The sequence below is a fragment of the Balaenoptera musculus genome, chromosome 4, assembly GCF_009873245.2.
Source record: "Balaenoptera musculus isolate JJ_BM4_2016_0621 chromosome 4, mBalMus1.pri.v3, whole genome shotgun sequence".
Lineage (NCBI taxonomy): Eukaryota > Metazoa > Chordata > Mammalia > Artiodactyla > Balaenopteridae > Balaenoptera > Balaenoptera musculus.
In genome coordinates this window covers 133,625,307-133,648,040 of record NC_045788.1, presented here as the reverse complement: position 1 = coordinate 133,648,040, position 22,734 = coordinate 133,625,307, and the positions used below count along the sequence as shown (strand labels likewise).

The window sequence follows — 22,734 nt, the reverse complement described above, 5'->3', positions numbered from 1 at the left end:
CTCGCTCCACTAAACCATTACAACCTCACCTCCTTCTTATGACATGCTGCTTTGAAACAAAACGACATCCCTCTCCTCCACAACTTTGAGTCTCCCCCCAGGGTATATTTTTCTTCGAATCAGACCTCTTCCGAAGCATCTTTTCTTATTAAAACCATGTGTGAAGCTGTCAGCTGCCCCAAACTAAGCCAGCAGTCAGATGGAAAGTAAAAAGCTATAATTTGATTATCACTTTGGATCCGATTTCCTCATTTGATACTAACACAGGAATAACAGTAATTTCCTTAGCATGCTACTGAAAATAAAGTGTATTTTATGATATTTGAAGTACTCAAGTCAGAAGTTTAAACATCCAAAAATATGAAGAACAAAGAAATGCCTGTTGGTGAGGGAAAACCCTCTGATTCCATAGGAATCAAATGGTTGCTAACAGATTCAGTCACCAAATCTCTTCTTACTTGTGTCAACAATAAATCAGACAAGTCAAAGTGTCCAGTAGAACCAAGAGTAAAGTTCCAGTTGACTTCTTGGTCTGGCTAACTAGGCGGGCAGCCAAGGGGTCTATATGGTGAGATTTAAGAACTAAGGCCTGCCCTGTCTTCTCTTGATTTGCTCACTGGTAAGTCCAGATGGGTAGGTTTCTTCCTGCCTTATTTCTACTTTTAGATTTCATTCACAGATCAGACGTCAAAGGTAGAGAGATGGTCTGAAGAAGATCAGCGTTAAAATGCACTTATTCCTAGAGAAAAGCCCTAAGAGTGAGGCTAACCTTTTCCTACTAGCTAGACCGTTCTTAAGATAAAGTTAGAAAGTATGTAACAAGCATTCTGTATAGCATAAGTGACATTGAGAGGTCCTAAAAGGGATCAATGCAATACGAGAAAAAGTTTAACTGGAGATCAGAAGGTTAGGGGGAGCAGGTACTGGGCAAGGAGGAAGGACTGGAGAGAAGGAGGCACTTGAAGAGGGGGAAGGAAGGAAAGAAGAAAGGGGCTTCAGTAGAGAACCCAGCAGATGAGCCTGGGAATAACCAGACAGGATGCAGCAGGAAGACACAATTTTGTAAGGCACAAATTGAAGGACTATTCCCTGTGGCTGCAGCCATGGGCATGTGACTTCCAAATTATGAAGGGTACTTGAGACAGGAGTTTAGCTATAGAGGGGCCATGGAAGGCCAAGAATGGAAACTGGAACATAATGATGACGCCTTGGTCTGTTTACAGTTCTAAGAGACAAAAATCAACATCAGGAAAAAAGAATTCCATTTTTCATCATCTTTCTCACTGCTATACCATGGGATGTAAAACTTTAATGTGCTAAAAGTTCAGCAGTATTGCTTTTCATAGTAATTTGGAATCAAGCATAAATAGTAATCTCTAAAAACATGAATAAAAAATCTGGTTAATATTTGGGATTTGATATTTCAGAGACAAATGGAAAATAAGGGTCAATTTCTGTTAGAGTTATTTGCACTCTTGGTTCAAGTTAACATCTCTACGTGAAAAAGAAAACTGCAGTGGAATGCTATTAATCGAAACTCTATATGTCCTAAGAGAGGAAGCCTAAAGTTAGCCTCTGCATAGACAGGGATGGCCCACTCTGTCACTGACCCAATGGCTGAGACCCTTTAAAAAGAAGGGTAAGAAGTGATGAAGATTAACTTTTCTTCTATTTTCAAATCTCATCTTCAACTGCACAAAATTCTCAAATAGGTTCAGAAAAATAATTTATGGCAACAGACTATAATTAAAAGGTACTGAACTGGGAACAAAGATACCAGGATTTTAATCTCAGGTCCCTGATATGCACCACAAGCTAAATCAGAGTAGACAATCTTTAGTTTTTGTTTGTTTCTTTTTTAGTTTTAAGATCTGTTAAATTGTTAGACATTGTTCATCACCATAAAATTTTATTCTCTATTTACCTGTGTCTCTTTTATTTAGGATTTTATTCTTATTACATAAACTAAAAAGGTATAACCAGTAAGCAAAATAATTCTAAGCTGAAATTAAATACAAAAGAGTAAGAAATGACAGAGGAGGGGACTTGTCTGGTGGCGCAGTGGTTAAGAATCCACCTGCCAATGCAGGGGACACGGGTTCGAGCCCTGGTCCAGGAAGATCCCATATGCCGTGGAGCAACTAAGCCCGTGCACCACAATTACTGAGCCTGTGCTCCGCAACAAGAGAAGCCACTGCAATGAGAAGCCTGTGCACCACAACAAAGAGTAGCTCGCCACAACTAGAGAAAGCCCACGTGCAGCAACGAAGACCCAGCGCAGCCATAAATAAATACATAAATAAATAGTTAAAAAAAAAAAGAAAGAAATGACAGAGGAGGAACCTGATTGTATATTAAAACAGAAAAATTCTTACTTCATCCAGGAAAAATGTATTTTAGGCATAGTGATATTCAAAACACTTAACAACACGTACTTACTGCACAAGCGCTGGCCAGTTAGAATGGACGCCGGCCATGATGTACCAATGCATCAGGAAGACCGGGGCACAAATGAAGATTTTTCATTTTAACAAAGAATTATACTGCATATTTCCTTTCTATATTGGGCTCTAGTAATTGGATATTAATTTATAGATCAATAATTACCAGATACAAAGTCAAGACAGATGGAAATAAAGCTAGCAACATATTATGAGGGACTATAAAATGAAAAGCAATAAGAAATAAACTTAAAGAATCTATAGGAAAAAATCACGTTAATGAGAGTTTGAAAACAATTTTTAAATGTTTCAAATACACGAAGGAAGATATTTAAAAAAATTTAAAGCACATTTTTTTTTGAGTATAAGAGAATTAGAGGATAAGCTGAACCTATCTTTGGAACTGTCTAAATAAGCTGCAGCTTCAAGTACCTCCAAGGAAATGGAGCTTGCAGGAGCCATAAAATAACAGATGTCAAATGAGGTAACAGAAGGCTCTGACATCTTATGATCCAGATTTGAAGACTGCAAAATTTTTCTGTCATTTCCTTCATCCAAGTCAAATACTGCTGAGATACACAATCCAGTGTAAGAAAATCAAGATGCTATGAATAGGAAGGCATTCTGGGTTTTCCTCTCTTTCCTTGGACTTGGGAGTTTAAGATGGCATGAACCAAAATAAGCAGAAAATGTATGATTCCTCAGTTGATTACTTTTTTTTTTTTTTTTAAAAGCTGAACTTCTGAGACGGCAACCTATAGAATGAAGGAATATAAACTAAAAACTAGCTAACAACTTGTTTTTCTGTGCATGACAAGGAGCAACGGGTCCTTTCACATGGGAGCTGAGGGTTGCCCTGTTCCTTCATTCCTTTTCAATACCATTTAAGAAATTCAAGTATAAGTATAGTTATTTACAAGTTGCCTTTTAATTCTTTCAGGGAAAACATTTTTCGGTGACAAATAAATCTGGTGTTTTATTAAATTTTTTATTTACTTAGGAAATGAGAGAGCTATTGGGAGAAGTAGCTAAGAAAAACTTCCCCACACAAATCGTATCAACTCTCCTGGTGACCAGCCTGATGTAAGTGACCCTGCAAATTCTGTTAAATCTTGTCATGGTTATTTCTCTATTATAACTAAGATAAACAGAACAAATAAGAAATTACTGCCATTCAAAACTCAGTATCTCACTTGTAGCTCTTCCTCAAATTAACTTACTTTTTTCTAAAATAAGTAACTCTACAGTCACATATTTATTTATTGGCTGGATATTTATCTAGCAATATGGTATTGAGTGTACAACTTTGTTGACCTTTCTTCTGAGTTCTACTCAAGGGTATATGTTTTACACTAGATATAGTGGACAATAGCTTAATATTAACTCCTAATAAAGTATGGTGACTTTCTTAATAAATAAGAAATAAGCATGCATTCAATAAGTTTTAGCTACAAATAAATATATAGGAAAAATAAAACTCCTATAAAATGCATAGTATATATAAATTAAAATAAGATTTTTTTCACCAATAATATCTACAGAATTCTAAGATAAAGCAGAGTTTCTTATCCAGGGTCTATGAAAAAGCTTTGGCTCTGTGAACACTATGAAATTACATGCAAACTGGGGTATATTGGCATTTTTCTTGCTGAGAAGGCACATAGCTTTTATTTGACTCTCAAAGGGATGTTGGATCAAACACAGATTATAAACCACAATAAGAAAATGACTGGCAAATAAAGATTCTGTCTTATATTAGTTAAGATTAATGAAAATCAGCTTGCTTTTAAATTTCTTCCTTCAACCAAGGGGGAAAAGTTACTTACCTCCCCTAAGGAATTAAGATATTTGCACCATAAAACATCTTTGGACATCCTGTGGCATACAGCCAAAGTATTTCAAAAGCAATATGCTTCACAAATTGAATACTCAAGAAGATCCAATATTTTGCCCTGAGAAATATGGCTCACTTTCAAGTTTACTAAAGACAGTTGTTCTATTGCTATGCAAGTGGCACAGAATCACTTAATTAAAAAACTGTGACTGTTTCTCCTTCATTTGGTTTTAGAAACACTCAAAAATAAATGTATTATGTGAAGTGATATTACATAAAATATAAAGAAGTATCCACCTGGGGTTCAAGATGGCGGAGTAGAAGGACGTGCGCTCACTCCCTCTTGCTAGAGCACGGGAATCACAACTAACTGCTGAACAATCATCAACAGGAAGACACTGGAACTCACCAAAAAAGATACCTCACATCCAAAGACAAAGGAGAAGCCGCAATGAGACGGTAGGAGGGGAGCAATCACAATAAAATCAAATCCAATGACCGCTGGGTGGGTGACTCACAAACTGGAGAACACTTATACCACAGAAGTCCACCCACTGGAGTGAAGGTTCTGAGCCCCAGGTCAGGCTTCCCAATCTGGGGGTCTGGCAACGGGAGGAGGAATTCCTAGAGAATCAGACTTTGAAAGCTAGAGGGATTTGATTGCAGGACTTCAACAGGACTGGGGGAAACAGAGACTCCACTCTTGGAGGGCACACACAAAGTAGTGTGCATATCAGGACCAAGGGGGAAGGAGCAGTGACCCCATAGGAGACTGAACCAGACCTACCTGCTAGTGTTGGAGGGTCTCCTGCAGAGGCTGGGGGTGGCTGTGGCTCACCCCGGGGACAAGGACACTGGCAGCAGAAGTTCTGGGAAGTACTCCTTGGCATGAGCCCTCCCGGAGTCCGCCATTAGCCCCACCAAAGAGCCCGTAGGCTCCAGCTCTGGGTCGCCTCAGGCCAAACAACCAACAGGGAGGGAACTCAGCCCCAGCATCAGCAGAAAAGCAGATTAAAGTTTTACTGAGCTCTGCCTACCAGAGCAACACCCAGCTCTACCCCCCACCAGTCCCTCCCATCAGGAAGCCTGCACAAGCCTCTTAGATAGCCTCATCCACCAGAGGGCAGACAGCAGAAGCATGAAGAACTACAATCCTGCAGCCTGTGGAACAAAAACCACATTCACAGAAAGACAGACAAAATGAAAAGGCAGAGGACTATGTACCAGATGAAGGAACAAGATAAAACCCCAGAAAAACAACTAAATGAAGTGGAGATAGGCAACCTTCCAGAAAAAGAATTCAGAATAATGATAGTGAAGATGATCCAGGACCTTGGAAAAAGAATGGAGGCGAAGATTGAGAAGATGCAAGAAATCTTTAACAAAGACCTAGAAGAATTAAAGAACAAACAAACAGATATGAACAATACAAAAACTGAAATGAAAAATACACTAGAAGGAATCAATAGCAGAATAACTGAGGAAGAATGGATAAGTGACCTGGAAGACAGAATGGTGGAATACACTGCCGCGCAACAGAATAAAGAAAAAAGAATGAAAAGAAATGAAGACAGCCTAGGAGACCTCTGCGACAACATTAAACGCAACAACATTCACATTACAGGGGTCCCAGAAGGAGAAGAGAGAGAGAAAGGACCCCAGAAAATATTTGAAGACATTATAGTCGAAAACGTCCCTACCTTGGAAAAGGAAATAGCCACTCAAGCCCAGGAAGCGCAGAGAGTCCCAGGCAGGATAAACCGAAGGAGAAACACGCTGAGACACATAGTAATCAAATTGACAAAAATTAAAGACAAAGAAAAATTATTAAAAGCAACAAGGGAAAAACGACAAATAACATACAAGGGAACTCCCATAAGGTTAACAGCTGATTTCTCAGCAGAAATTCTACAAGCTAGAAGGGAGTGGCACGATATATTTAAAGTGATGAAAGGGAAGAACCTACAACCAAGATTACTCTATCTGGCAAGGATCTCATTCAGATTGATGGTGAAATCAAAAGCTTTACAGATAAGCAAAAGCTAAGAGAATTCAGCCCACCAAACCAGCTCTACAACAAATGCTAAAGGAACTTCTCTAAGTGGGAAACACAAGAGAAGAAAAGGACCTACAAAAACAAACCCAAAACAATTAAGAAAATGGTCATAGGAACATACATATCGATAATTACCTTAAACATGAATGGATTAAATGCTCCAACCAAAAGACACAGGCTCGTTGAATGGATACAAAAATAAGACCCATCTATATGCTGTCTATAAGAGACCCACTTCAGGCCTAGGGACACATACGACTGAGAGTGAAGGGATGGAAAAAGATATTCCATGCAAATGGAAATCAAAAGAAAGCTGGAGTAGCAATACTCATATCAGATAAAATAGACTTTAAAATAAAGAATGTTACAAGAGACAAGGAAGGACACTACATAATGATCAAGGGATCAATCCAAGAAGAAGATGTAACAATTATAAATATATATGCACCCAACCTAGGAGCACCTCAATACATAAGGCAACTGCTAACAGCTATAAAAGAGGAAACTGAAAGTAACACAATAATAGTGGGGGACTTCAACACCCCACTTTCACCAGTGGACAGATCATCCAAACAGAAAATTAATAAGGAAACACAAGCTTTAAATGACACAATAGACCAGATAGATTTCATTGATATTTATAGGATATTCCATCCAAAAATAGCAGATTACACTTTCTTCTCAAGTGCGCACGGAACATTCTCCAGGATAGATCACATCTTGGGTCACAAATCAAGCCTCAGTAAATTTAAGAAAACTGAAATCATATCAAGCATCTTTTCTGACCACAACACTATGAGATTAGAAATCAATTACAGGGAAAAAAACGTAAAAAACACAAACACATGGAGGCTAAACAATACGTTACTAAATAACCAAGAAATCACTGAAGAAATCAAAGAGGAAATAAAAAAATACCTAGAGACGAATGACAATGAAAACACGATGATCCAAAACCTATGGGATGCAGCAAAAACAGTTCTAAGAGGGAAGTTTATAGCAATACAATCCTACCTCAAGAAACAAGAAAAATCTCAAATAAACAATCTAAACTTACATCTAAAGGAACTAGAGAAAGAAGAACAAACAAAACCAAAGTTAGCAGAAGGAAAGAAATCATAAAGATCAGAGTAGAAATAAATGAAATAGAAACAAAGAAAACAATAGCAAAGATCAATAAAACTAAAAGATGGTTCTTTGAGAAGATAAGCAAAATTGATCAACATTTAGCCAGACTCATCAAGAAAAAGAGGGAGAGGACTCAAATCAACAAAATTAGAAATGAAAAAGGAGAAGTTACAATGGATACCACAGAAATACAAAGCATCCTAAGAGACTACTACAAGCAACTCTATGCCAATAAAATGGAAAACCTGGAAGAAATGGACAAATTCTTAGAAAGGTATAACCTTCCAAGACTGAACCAGGAAGAAATAGAAAATATGAACAGACCAATCACAAGTAATGAAACTGTGATTAAAAATCTTCCAACAAACAAAAGTCCAGGACCAGATGGCTTCACAGTGAATTCTATCAAACATTTAGAGAAGAGCTAACACCCATCCTTCTCAAACTCCTCCAAAAAATTGCAGAGGATGGAACACTCCCAAACTCTACCAGGCCACCATCACCCTGATACCAAAACCAGACAAAGGTACTACAAAAAAAGAAAACTACAGACCAATATCACTGATGAATACAGATGCAAAAATCCTCAACAATATACTAGCAGTCAGAATCCAACAACACATTAAAAGGATGATACACTATGATCAAGTGGAATTTATCCCACGGATGCAAGGATTCTTCAACATACACGAATCAATCAATGTAATACACCATATTAACAAATTGAAGAATAAAAACCATATGATCATCTCAATAGATGCAGAAAAGCTTCTGAGAAAATTCAACACCCATTTATTATAAAAGCTCTCCAGAAAGTGGGCATAGAGGGAACCTACCTCAACGTCATAAAGGCCATATACGACAAACCCACAGCAAACATCATTCTCAATGGTGAAAAACAGAAAGCAGTTACTCTAAGATCAGGAACAAGACAAGGATGTCCACTCTCACCACTATCATTCAACATAGTTTTGGAAGTCCTAGCCATGGCAATCAGAGAAGAAAAAGAAATAAAAGGAATACAAATTGGAAAAGAAGAAGTAAAACTGTCACTGTTTGCAGATGACATGATACTATACATAGAGAATCCTAAAGATGCCACCAGAAAACTACTAGAGCTAATCAATGAATTTGGTAAAGTTGTAGGATACAAAATTAATGCACAGAAATTTCTTGCATTCCTATACACTAACAATGAAAGGTCAGAAAGAGAAATTAAGGAAACAATCCCATTCACAATTGCAACAAAAAGAATAAAATACCTAGGAATAAACCTACCTAAGGAGGTAAAAGACCTGTACTCAGAAAACTGTAAGACACTGATGAAAGAAATCAAAGATGACACAAACAGATGGAGAGATATACCATGTTCTTGCATGGGAAGAATCAACACTGTGAGAATGACTATACCAAAGCAATCTGCAGATTCAATGTGCAATCCCTATCAAGTTACCAGTGGCATTTTCTACATAACTAGAACAAAAAAATCTTAAAATTTGTATGGAGACACAAGAGACCCCGAATAGCCAAAGCAATCTTGAGGGGAAAAAAACAGAGCTGGAGGAATCAGACTCCCTGACTTCAGACTATACTACAAAGCTACAGTAATCAAGACAATATGGTACTGGCAAAAAATCAGAAATATAGATCAATGGAACAGGATAGAAAGCCCAGAGATAAACCCATGTACCTATGGTCAACTAATCTATGACAAAGGAGGCAAGGATATACAATGGAGAAAAGACAGCCTCTTCAGTAAGTGGTGTTGAGAAAACTGGACAGCTACTTGTAAAAGAATGAAATCAGAACATTCCCTAACACCATACACAAAAATAAACTCAAAATGGATTAAAGACCTAAGTATATGGCTGGACACTATAAAACTCTTAGAGGAAAAGATAGGAAGAACACTCTTTGACATAAATCACAGCAAGATCTTTTTGACCCAACTCCTACAGTAATGGAAATTAAAACAAAAATAAACAATTGGGACCTAATGAAACTTAAATGCTTTTGCACAGTAAAGGAAACTATAAACAAAACGAAAATACAACCCTCAGTATGGGAGAAAATATTTGCAAACCAATCAATGGGCCAAGGATTAATCTCCAAAATATATAAAGAGTTCATGCAGCTCAATATTAAAAAAAACAAACACCCCAATCCAAAGGGCAGAAGACCTAAATAGACATTTCTCCAAAGAAGACATACAGATAGCCAAGAGGCACATGAAAAGCTGCTCAACATCACTAATTATTAGAGAAATGCAAATCAAAACTACAATGAGGTATCACCTCACACCAGTTAGAATGGGCATCATCAGAAAATCTACAAACAATAAATGCTGGAGAGGGTGTGGAGAAAAGGGAACCCTCTTGCACTATAGGTGGGAATGTAAATTGATACAGCCACTATGGAGAATAGTATGGAGGTTCCTTAAAAACTAAAAATAGAATTACCATATGACCCAGCAATTCCGCTACTGGGCATATACCCAAAGAAAACCGTAATTCAAAAAGACACATGCACCCCAATGTTCATTGCAGCACTATTTACAATAGCCAGGTCATGGAAGCAACCTAAATGCCCATGAACAGACGAATGGATAAAGAAGATGTGGTACATATATACAATGGAATATTACTCAGCCATAAAAAGGAATGAAACTGGGTCATTTGTAGAGACGTGGACGGATCTAAAGACTGTCATACAGAGTGAAGTAAGTCAGAAACAGAAAAACAAATATCGTATATTAACACATATATGTGGAATCTAGAAAAACAGTATAGATGAACCGGTGTGCAAGGCAGAAATAGAGACACAGATGTACAGAACAAACGTATGGACACCAAGGGGGAAAAGTGAAGGGGGTGGTGGTGGGATGAATTGGGAGATTGGGATTGACATATATACACCAATATGTATAAAATAGATAACTAATAAGAACCTGCTGTATAAAAAAATAATAAAATAAAATTCAAAAAAAAGAAGTATCCACCTGAACAATATGTATGGCTTTCCTTTTCATAAACATGACATTGCATAAAGGTTTGTGAAGAGAGAAAAAAAATGAACGAGCAATGGGGGGCAGTGGGGCGGGGGCTAAAAAAGACTAGCAGTTAATGAGAATATATTGCTAATTTGGTCATCTAACTTTTCTGAAGGATTACTCTGCTTCTGGTTTTTGCCTCAGGCTATCTCTTGGAAAAGAAAGACAAAACCAAACATACCTTGATTAATTACTAGAAATTCATGAACTCAACACTATAAATCAAAATAAAACTGTGGAGGACACATCTCCTATTTACAACAGTCTTGGTACTGTTAATATTAAATGGACCTCTTAGGAAACTGATCTAGGTACCAGCAACAGAAATTTCAGGTGTTTGTTTTGTCTAGACCTAATACCTACAGAAAGTCAGAAGGAGAAGGGCTTTTATTTTTTTTCCCCACACTCCACCCAAGACACTCAGCTTGAATCTTTCCTGGCTTCCACAAAAAACTTCAATGAATGGCAGAAATCTCAAAGCCTCCAGACCCTTCTTGTCCCTGGGAGTCAGCTTGATAAAGGAAGAGTGCAATTGGCAGGTCCTTCTCTAAGCCTCTGTTTACTCATCTGCAAGACTTGGCAGGTAGTACCTGTCCTACCTACAGCAAAGGGAAGGTGCTATGAAGAGCAAACAAGTGAATCCATATGGAAGGAAATGCCTTGTAAACTGTCCCATTTCTATACAAATGTTAGGGGGAGAGGGGAAGTTACAGATTTTACAGGTAGGCGTGCTTTTGTATAAATAAACATCACTTTACTTCTCACCCAGGGATATTGTGTAGCACACAATAACAGAATTTTTAAAAGGACTTTTGAGTCTTTAAATGTAGTAACTTATCCCAATTAAGTGGTTGTGAAACAAATGGAAAGTTATTAAAGCAAGCCAATCAACAAACCCAACGAAGAGAGGGGAACTCCTATCTGTGTGGAAAAATCTGAAAAATGACCATTTCAAAAGAGAAATTTTACCCATATCAAGGTAAATTGATATTCCATTATTGCAAAATTAGAAAATGTATTCATTCTTGATGTAAGAAAAGTCAGAGGAGTATAAAAAAAATATTGATTGGCTATTTAAATTCCGAAAAGGGGTATACTAACATTTAAAAACATGCTTAAATGTTACTTCTAAATCTGGAGTCAGTATTCAACCAGATAGTAAGTCCAACTCCCCGTGGCACAAGGCGGCAGTGACTGTATCGTAAGTGCTATAGAAGAGCCAAAGAGGGATGAATTGGGCAGCATGTATGTGCGTGTGTCTGTGAAGGGGCGAGGCAATAGGCGAACAAAAAACGGGAGAAGAACTAGAAAACCCTGTGCTTTCTGCAATAGAAGTAGCTAACTAAGAAACTTTTCCGATGTCTCCCAAGAGCCTTTGCTAGACACCCATATATTCCCAGAAAGAGAAAATGGACTCCATTTTGTCCTGAAAAATCTGTGTTTTCCCCAAATGTCTCAACTTTATTTATAAAGCAATATCCCATTGTTTTAAATACGTGTCATTCTAAAGGATAAAGTTGTCAAGGGGTTTGGCTAAAGAAGAGAATTAAAAAAAAGAAAACATTTTTTTCAAAGACTGAGTTCTGCTTTTGTCCCTTTCCCAAATCACCTTTTGTTAAGTATTTTTGAAAACCCTCAAAAGAAAAACCCACACTATTACTAAAAAACTCAACCAACCAACAAGCCTACTGGTATGGCACAGAATCTGATGTACAATGTCTGTTAACTATTTTGAGTCTTGGGAGCGTTCTAATTATTTTTCTACATTGAAGGAATCTGTGTAAAGTTTCCACAATCACAAGTACATTGAATGAGAGTTAGAGCATTTTATTACTTCTGTGCAAAAGAGGTCTTTTCAAAAGGATCACAAAGGTAAAAATAAAATTTAATCTTGAACAAACCATGAAACAGCCAAACATTAATCTACTAACATAAGAAAGCAACACTGTAATTTGAATTCACACTGATTTCTCTTGCTGTCTCTGCATCTCCTCTTTCTGTATCTTTTTCTTTCCTTCCTTGTTTCCCTTCGCATGCATTTTTTTCCTGACTTCTCATTCTGTTCTGCAGTTCCTTCTCCAGATCTTTTCTTTTCTCCCCTGGTTGCTAAACATTTTGCCTTTCACTGCCTTCATAATGAATGAGGCTGCCATGAAAACAAGTGTCTGAAACCAAGAGCATAAAAGCCTTAGTTAAGCCAAGAACCTTATTTACTATAACTGGCATTCTCATTTCAACAACAATTCTGTTCCTAGGAGCAATTTTTAGGACAGGTATCATTACAAGCAGAGTTTATATTTCTAACAGCCTCTTGTGTTCAATTTACAAAGCCTGGATTTCCCAAGTATATTAAGAAATATAATTCTTAATTCTGAATTAGTCCTAAATACATTTTTCTAAGAAATAAAATACTATCCCCTTTTGGAATAGTATACTGACTATACTATCTGATGATGAAAATTTGCACATCAACCCAAATAATGACTAAGGGTTGTCTTTCAAATTTTTGCAGCCACGTGGCAAATTCAATGATCTAAAATATGCTTGTTATAAAGACTACAGTACCTTATAAAGATACAGTACCTTATCCAGCTTGTAGTTCAGAGCTTTCATCACACACACACACACACACACACACAATTTGTCAAGAGGAAAGATTCACCCATACTTCAATGATGTATAATAACTAATCATTATTAACTTTCACAAAAAAGGCTTAGCGCTTCATGGTAAATGCTGTCTTAGACACTAAGCACTCATCTGCATGGGGAAAACTGAAGCACAGAGCTGGGGATGGTTCACCATTCTTAGTGTGAGAAAGATGTGCATTGCCTGAGTAGGGCATGGAGACCTTTAGAAAGAAGTCTAAGTGGATGGCGCAGCCCAGGAGAACTGCCAGGCACTACAACACTGCCTCCTGCATTTCCACTGACTGGAAGAAAGAAATGCTCCGATGTAAACGCCATTCACGTTAGGACTTGGCCAGCACACAGTGACTAGATGGGAACCAACAAGGACTCAACTTTCCAACATGAAACACAACATCTAGCCTCTGCGTGGATTCTCTTTATTTGGCTGACAATGGAGCCCTGAAAACTATAAGCTGTACTTTATGTTGCTGCTCTATATCATGGTGGTCAATAAAATATGGAACATTAAGCTATCAGGGCCAAGGAAAACTGTTACAGTAACTACTAACATTGCCAAAGGCAAGTGGTCAAACGCTGCTGTCTAAAAAGTCCCTACTGGTAATGGTATTTGACACTTGTTAGAGCCACAATTTTACACCTATAGCTAAGCACTGTATATAAGAAAAATAACTATCAGAATGATTCTATGTGCCTAAAAGGCAGACAGAGTCTCCAAAAAATGTCGAGAGCTTTGATTTTCCTGTAAAACAAGGTAAAAAGAGAAAAGTCATAGATAAGTGATAATTTTATTTTTTTAATAAATTTATTTATTTATTTATTTTTATATTTGAGGGCGTTGGGTCTTCGTTGCTGCACGCGGGCTTTCTCTAGCTGCGGCGAGCGGGGGCTACTCTTTGATGCAGTGCACAGGCTTCTCTTGTTGAGGAGCATGGGCTCTAGGCACGCAGGCTTCAGTAGTTGTGGCACACACACTCAATAGTTGTGGCTCGCGGGCTCCAGAGCACAGGCTCAGTAGTTGCGGCACACGGGCTTAGTTGCTCCGTGGTATGTGGGATCTTCCCGGACCAGGGCTCAAACCCGTGTCCCCTGCATTGGCAGGCGGACTCTTAATCACTTTGCCACCAGGGAAGTCCCAATAATCAATAATTTTAAATTGATGTTTCTAGGCCATGAATATGAGAAGACTTTTGATTCCTTAGCATGAGAAATATTTGCTGCATCTATAACACATTTTAAAAGCAGAAAATTTGGTAAACAAATTTGGTCCACTGAATTAAAGCTACTTCAAGAAGGGTTAATTCATCCTGGCAATAATTACTAACAAAATCAATTATTCCTAGTTAAATCATTGGTTAAATTTTTCATTTGATCATTAAAAATTTACTGTTCACACAAAAGGCAGTAAAAATACAAAATCTAACAATTGGGAATTTGAGCACAAAAGCTTCAATATCAGAGTGCTATCATTTCCCCCCTTTTTGCTAAACCTACAAAAGCCAAGTTTATTCCCTCTGTTTCCATTTTTAAGTAATTCTTCGCTTTGGGTGATAAATTAGAAAGACACTTATGTCTTGGGATCAATTTTGGAGAACATAAATATCGTATCTATAAGGAAGATATCTACTAAAATGCATGGGAAAATAGCCTTTTCTAAAAGGAAAAAAGGAGTCCTCAATTTCCATGAGATCAGATAGAAATGTAAAGGTCCAAGATTCTAGAGACCTTATGTTCCACAGCCCTAAATAACACTTCCCCAGAACTGAAGTAAGCTTTATATTTTCAGTAGGTTGCTACCAATATGAAACAAATACCTGTTAATCTAACTGCAAAAGTAATTGTTTTCCTCTTTAATTAATGCCTTGAGTATTTCCATCATTGGTTATCAGATATTGAATTAGGAGGCATAAGTGTAGTTCTTGTTTAACTGAAGAAAAAAAGGAGAGATTCTCAAAAGAATGAATCTCAACTAGACATCTGGTAGATAGAACTAATCCAGACTGCATATTAAAGAAAGAATAAAAGGAAAAAGCATACCTACTCTCTAAACTCTTTCTCATTCAAGAAACTAAATATAATTATACTTCCCAATCCCAGTCTTATGCTTAAGAATCTGGGCTAAAGCAGGGTGCTATTGTTCCCTACATGACCTTATCCCTAAGTAACTGGACATGACCTTGAGTGTGCATCAAAAGAAGTGAATGGCTTATTGTAAGTAGTTTTGTATCAAAAGAACTATGAGAGTTGGATTTTGCTAAACGGAACCCTCATTTACAGAGCCAGCCATTGAATATAGGTTTAATGTTCCGATCAACTAATTTTAAAACTTTGCACTCCATAAGGTATTTCTCCAGTGTCACCATATTAGTTGATAATGAGTGAATTAAACTTTCTTTCTCTAGATGAACACTCTATACGAATATAAAACAAAACTAAGTCTGAATTTCTTTTCTATACTCTCCCGGCTGGTTTCCTTTTAGGAGAGGAAGGTTTAGGATGGAGCAAATTCACACCATCAAATTCGATGTGTGGAATGACTGGGCAGTTGAACTGTTTCACTGTCAGCAAGGTAGAAGTAATTTTTGCATCATTAGTGAGGATGCTGTAAAGGCACTGCTGTATCAAGGGAGACATGGAAGAAATCCCAAAGGGTCAGAATGTGGCTCTGTTGGTCCATCACAAGAAACTACAGCTGCTAGTGAATATATGCTCTAAAGTCGGAAAAAAAAAAAAAGCTTCATATTCTCCAAGGTGACTACAACAAAGAAAAATTGGCAGGAGATACTCAATAGTTACTTAAATCTCCCTCTGAGTTATCTCAATCAAATTATAAATCTTTTGATTCTTCAGTGTAACTGTTTCTGCTTTGGTCTCACCAGGTTTGAGAGGATTAATAGAAATAATAACCGTCAGGTAACATAATATAGTCACTAAGTCCTCCAAACGAGTTTTAAATAACAAAACAATATAGCTACATACTGGCTTGTGATTTTTTTTTTACTCTCCACATTGACTTAAATTTAAAGTAAAAATGGAAAACTAAAATAAAAATTACAACAGAAAGGAATGTTCTTATTTTAAAAATAAGTATATTTGGAAAAGGGGCTAGTGGAATAAAGGGCTAAAAAATTAGCCTTTGTATAAGCAACTCTCTGATACTGAAGGCAGCATTAGTCAACTAAACACAGTAAGAGTGACAAACACCACATTTTAAGGGTGTTCTCTATAGCAATGACAACAGTAACTCAATAGCCTAAATACAGCCAAAATAATCTGTAAGTCATCTAGGCATTATCAAAAATCACCCACCAGGGACACTTCCCGGGTGGTGCAGTGGATAAGACTCCGTGATCCCAATGCAGGGGACCTGGGTTCGATCCCTGGTCAGGGAACAAGATCCCACATGCATGCCACAACTAAGAGTTTGCATACTGCAACTAAGGAGCCCTGGAGCCGCAACTAAGGAGTCCACCTGCCAGAACTAAGACCCAGTGCAACCAAAAAAAGAAAAAAAAAGTCATCCACCAGAGTACCCCTTCCTTCCTTCCTCCCTCCCTTCCTCCCTCCCTTCCTCTCTCTCTCTCTTTCTTTCTTGCCACACTGCAGCTTGTGGGATCTTAGTTTCCCAACCAGGGATCGAACCTGGGCCCCTGGCAGTGAGAGTGCCGAGTCTTAACCACTGGACTGCCAGGGAATTCATCAGAGTATCATTTTCTAAAATGTGTGAACCTTGTTTTGGTCGAACTTCTATAGAAAGGAATCTTAAGATTAAGGCAGAAATCTAGAGTACTGCCTGGGTTCAGAAGATACCTGAATACTTAACAGTTTATAATACAAGAGACTATTAAAAAGGACTACAAGCTTGCACTAGTGCCATATTCCTTTTGCTTGAAATTGTGACAAGTCATAAGAGAGTTAACATGTTTCTATTGTACTTATTCTAGAGAAGGAGAACTGATAGCTGTACTTCCAATTCTTACATGTGACACAATCATACGTGTACGAATACAGAAAAAATATATATAGTACATACACACATGCACACAAATACATATTCTGTGTAAGCATGAAAGCAAAAAAAAACCCTAAACACTAAATTTACTCAAATAATATTTCCCCTAAGATCACTTTCCTGGAATTGTATAATTGAGAAAAGCTTATTACTTATTACTCTGAGAAAACAGTACAAATACCTCAAACTCAAATGTCTAGACAATTTGGCCTAGAATCACAATTCAAAAGTCAAGTAAAAATCTCAAATATGCTTTCTAATTTGTTTTTCTATTTCTACTAATGAAGAATAGGATTTTAACTTTTTCCTAGTGTCAAAAGCTAAATTGGTCAGAATCAAGTATAAAGGATTTTAGGTCGGAAAAAGAAAATATTTGAGAAAAACAAGTGTAAAATCCAACTTTTTATAAGAACATAACTGATTAAAAACTCCAATATCTACTTAAATCTAAAGTATATGATCGTTATTGATAGGAAATGAGCTGTTTGCACTCCAAGATATTTTATTACAAGATAATAATCATTCTTAAGATGATAAAGTTCTAAAGTTAAATCAAAAGCACCAAATCAGAAAAAGGCTGTGATCTAACTACTTTTACATTCCCTAAGAGCTTTGGCATTTTCCTGAGTTTTACTGTGTAAATATGACAAAACCATACACCACTTCTGCCACAAAGACAAAAGCAATTACTCCATTAAACAATAATATTTTAAAATGCGAGGTGACAAAATAAAGATTTATATTCAAGTACAATCTTGAAGGTGAGAAGTAGAAGAAAAATTCTTAGTTTTAAAAGAGACAGCAGTTCCTTTTCAGTAGTCTTTAAAGAACATAAGAAAGATGAAGCTTTTGGAGCCTAGCTTTTGGAAATTCAACTTGATGTAGTTCTCAATAGACAAAAGGATGAAGATGTGTAAAAATGTAATTCAGGTAAAAGACAGATGTCATGTTGGGGCCATTCACTCAGCCCTAATTTAGAGATGCCAAATTCATTTTTATATTTTAAAGGAGAAAAATTCAACTTAGATTGTTTAATGTTTATCCATAAATGTGAAGGCTTTCATGAAGGCTGACAAACCAGCCTAATAAATTTTTCTGCCTGGGATCAAATACCAACTAATCATCTGGCCAGTTAGAAAAATTAAAAAGTAAGACATACATGTAGGCACACACAGAATAGTTACCTTCAGCTGATTATTGAAAATATCAATCTCCTGTAGTTTTGATCTAGTTTCTTTCTCCACTTCACCCAGTTGGTCTCGTAGCTGCTGCCGAGCTAGTTCTTTTGCTTCTAAGGCTCTTTTGAGTGTAAGAAGTGAATCTCCTGTATTAGAAAAACATCACAAGATAAGAAAAACAAACTGGCAGTGAGGAAAAATGGTTTTTAACGTTCTCATTTCAATTAAGAAAATTCTTGCCAGTAAAAAGGAAAAAAGTCAACTTTTATAAAACACCTACTGTGCAAACTATTCTGCTGAACTTGTTTTAATTGGTCATTGAGTATCTGTTTTTCTGGAATAAGTCTTCCAAGCATTTGCTGAGACTCCTAGGAGAGAAAGAGAACACAGCAATGAATGATGGAGAAAACTACCATGTTTTCTCATCCCTCAAAGACTCTCCTGATCTCAACCTGAATCCTCTACAGTGAAATTGTCAGGGTGGTTTCACAACTCAGCAGAGAAAATGGAAAGCAATGATCTCTCAATTGCACTGGGATCAAATGCAAATGCAGTGACCCTGCTGTTTGCAAACTGACTCAGTAGTTTAAACAGGAACTGTTCTGTCCTGAACTTTGAGCCTTAATAGGGTTGAACTGGATTACCATATACCTGAAGTTGGAAACAGAAATCAAAAAAGGACTTTTAACAGTTAGAATCTTAGCTGCCATATATGTTTGTCCAACACTCAGGATAGAGGCACAATTTTAAACAGCTACACAAAAATCTTGAACCAACTATTTTTTAACTGACATAGATAAAAGCTAAACCACATTGTACAAGGCTATTTGGAGTTTTCATGGGTGACTTGACAAGCAATTGTTTTTGCCTAAGTTCAGCTGAAATTATTCAATATAGTTTCTACACATTTTAGAAAAAGGACAGATTTTCCTGTCTTTATTAAGAAATACTTGACTTTTATTTTTACTTTGATTTGAGAAAAAAATCTCTGTGTATTAACTTTTGGTTTGAAAAAATAAAAATGTCAATTAAAAATTTTCACTAGAGGCTAAGAACCAGTCCCTTTCTGGAACAGCCACCTTTAGATACAGACTGGCTTGTGTGTAATAAATCTTTGTGTACTATACGTCTGAACAGTAGATACAGCTCAATGGAGAGGATTTGGTAGCATCTTCTCATATGAATAATCCACACAAACACATATACCTCCCATCCCCCCAAATTTGAACAAAACAGAATATAAGCCACCAGAAAACTGCTAGAGCTAATTAATGAATATGGTAAAGTTGCAGGATACAAAATTAATGCACAGAAATCTCTTGCATTCCTATACACTAATGATGAAAAATCTGAAAGAGAAATTATGGAAACACTCCCATTTACCATTGCAACAAAAAGAATAAAATACCTAGGAATAAACCTACCTAGGGAGACGAAAGACCTGTATACAGAAAACTATAAGACACTGATGAAAGAAATTAAAGATGATACCAACAGATGGAGAGATGTACCATGTTCTTGGATTGGAAGAATCAACATTGTGAAAATGAGTATACTACCCAAAGCAATCTACAGATTCAATGCAATCCCTATCAAATTACCAATGACATTTTTTACGGAGCTAGAACAAATCATCTTAAAATTTGTATGGAGACACAAAAGACCCCGAATAGCCAAAGCAGTCTTGAGGGAAAAAAATGGAGCTGGAGGAATCAGACTCCCTGACTTCAGACTATACTACAAAGCTACAGTAATCAAGACAGTATGGTACTGGCACAAAAACAGAAACATAGATCAATGGAACAAGATAGAAAGCCCAGAGATTAACCCACGCACCTATGGTCAACTAATCTATGACAAAGGAGGCAAAGATATACAATGGAGAAAAGACAGTCTCTTCAATAAGTGGTGCTGGGAAAGCTGGACAGCTACATGTAAAAGAATGAAATTAGAATACTCCCTAACACCATACACAAAAATAAACTCAAAATGGATTAGAGACCTAAATATAAGACTGGACACTATAAAACTCTTAGAGGAAAACATAGGAAGAACACTCTTTGACATAATTCACAGCAAGATCTTTTTTGATCCACCTCCTAGAGTAATGGAAATAAAAACAAAAATAAACAAATGGGACCTAATGAAACTTCAAAGCTTTTGCACAGCAAAGGAAACCATAAACAAGACGAAAAGACAACCCTCAGAATGGGAGAAAATATTTGCAAATGAATCAACGGACAAAGGATTAATCTCCAAAATATATAAACAGCTCATTCAGCTCAATATCAAAGAAACAAACACCCCAATCCAAAAATGGGCAGAAGACCTAAATAGACATTTCTCCAAAGAAGACATACAGACGGCCACGAAGCACATGAAAAGATGCTCAACATCACTAATTATTAGAGAAATGCAAATCAAAACTACAATGAGGTATCACCTCACTCCTGTTAGAATGGGCATCATCAGAAAATCTACAAACAACAAATGCTGGAGAGGGTGTGGAGAAAAGGGAACCCTCTTGCACTGTTGGTGGGAATGTAAATTGATACAGCCACTATGGAGAACAATATGGAGGTTCCTTAAAAAACTAAAAATAGAATTACCATATGACCCAGCAATCCCACTACTGGGCATATACCCAGAGAAAACCGTAATTCAAAAAGACACATGCACCCGAATGTTCATTGCAGCACTATTTACAATAGCCAGGTCATGGAAGCAACCTACATGCCCATCAACAGACGAATGGATAAAGAAGATGTGGTACATATATACAATGGAATATTACTCAGCCATAAAAAGGAACGAAATTGAGTCATTTGTTGAGACATGGATGGATCTAGAGAATGTCATACAGAGTGAAGTAAGTCAGAAAGAGAAAAACAAATATCGTATATTAATGCATGTATGCAGAACCTAGAAAAATGGTACAGATGAGCCAGTTTGCAGGGCAGAAGTTGAGACACAAATGTAGAGAATGGTCATATGGACACCAAGGGGGGAAAAATGCGGTGAGGTGGGGATGGTGGTGTGCTGAATTGGGCAATTGGGATTGACATGTATACACTGATGTGTATAAAACTGATGCCTAATAAGAACCTGCAGTATAAAAAAACAAACAAAACAACTAATACTAAACTTTCTTTGGGTTATTTGTATGGAAATATGTTAATATAAATGTTTCAGACATTACATGAAATTTCTAAAAATCTTATATTTGTATTTGTATGGAAATATGTATGGAAATATGTTAATATAAATGTTTCAGACATTACATGAAATTTCTAAAAATATTATATTTGTATTTGTATGGAAATATGTATGGAAATATGTTAATATAAATGTTTCAGACATTACATGAAATTTCTAAAAATCTTATATTTGTATTTGTATGGAAATATGTATGGAAATATGTTAATATAAATGTTTCAGACATTACATGAAATTTCTAAAAATCTTATATGTTCTGGTATAATGTTATAAGTAATAATCCTAGTTATTACTTTAAAATGTATATCTCAGAAATAACTAATTTTCTTGTCAACTGCATTATTATGAACTTTCATCAAATCTTTAACCGTGGTCATTTTTAAGTCTTTTGTCATTTACAGACAGTTCTGGGTGTACTCTGATGATTTTGCAAATATGTTCCTATAAAAGGGTTTCATCTTCAAGAAATTCATGGAAAAGACTCTGACAAGTACAGGTTTCTGGTAACTGACTGTACTGCTGAACTGAATGAATAAGCATTTTCAGAACTCTAATGAAAAACTGATGAACTCATAAAAGTGCTAACAAAAGATCAAGATGAAAAAAAAAAATTAATTACATGGGACTGAGTGAACTGATGAGGATGAGTATAATTTTTGTGACTTTCTGTCTGAATTTAAAAAAAAAAAAAAAAATCCCACAAGGACTCAGAGGCAAAGAATATACAAATCAATTTTCACTGCAAAGTAAAGGAGCTGTTACAGTGGAGGATTACTGGACTGAATGTCAATATTATGACATAGTATGAGTGTGTTTCATGTTTGGTAATTGCAACCATTGTTGCTTTTGTTGTGGTCATCCATGTACAATGCTTGGTGTCAGTCTATTTATGTCTTGTAAAAATAAAATACAGTGTGTGTGTGTGTGTGAATAAAAAAAAAAATTAAAAAATAAATAAATAAATAAATAAATAAATAAATTAATTAATTAATTAATTAATACCTGGTATTAATGCTTAAAAAAAAAAAAAAACAGAATATAAAAATCGATCATTTTCCCAAAAAAGCATAGCCAACTAAGCTTCTCCTCTTGTTCTCCTTGCTAAATTAAGGCAAGGCCTCTTACCCAATCCCAAAGATTCTTTGCTGAACCAGGACAAACAATGAAGGATC

General features: G+C 36.5%; 1 protein-coding gene across 1 annotated transcript in view; it reads right to left on the bottom strand.

Annotated features, from left to right (window-relative positions):
• ITSN1 (intersectin 1) overlaps positions 1–22,734 on the bottom strand; it is a 235,769-nt gene that overhangs the window by 98,666 nt on the left and 114,369 nt on the right. Inside the window, 2 exon segments of the mRNA XM_036850123.1 lie at positions 18,353–18,492; positions 18,627–18,714. Of these exon segments, the coding sequence (XP_036706018.1) occupies positions 18,353–18,492; positions 18,627–18,714 (228 nt within the window).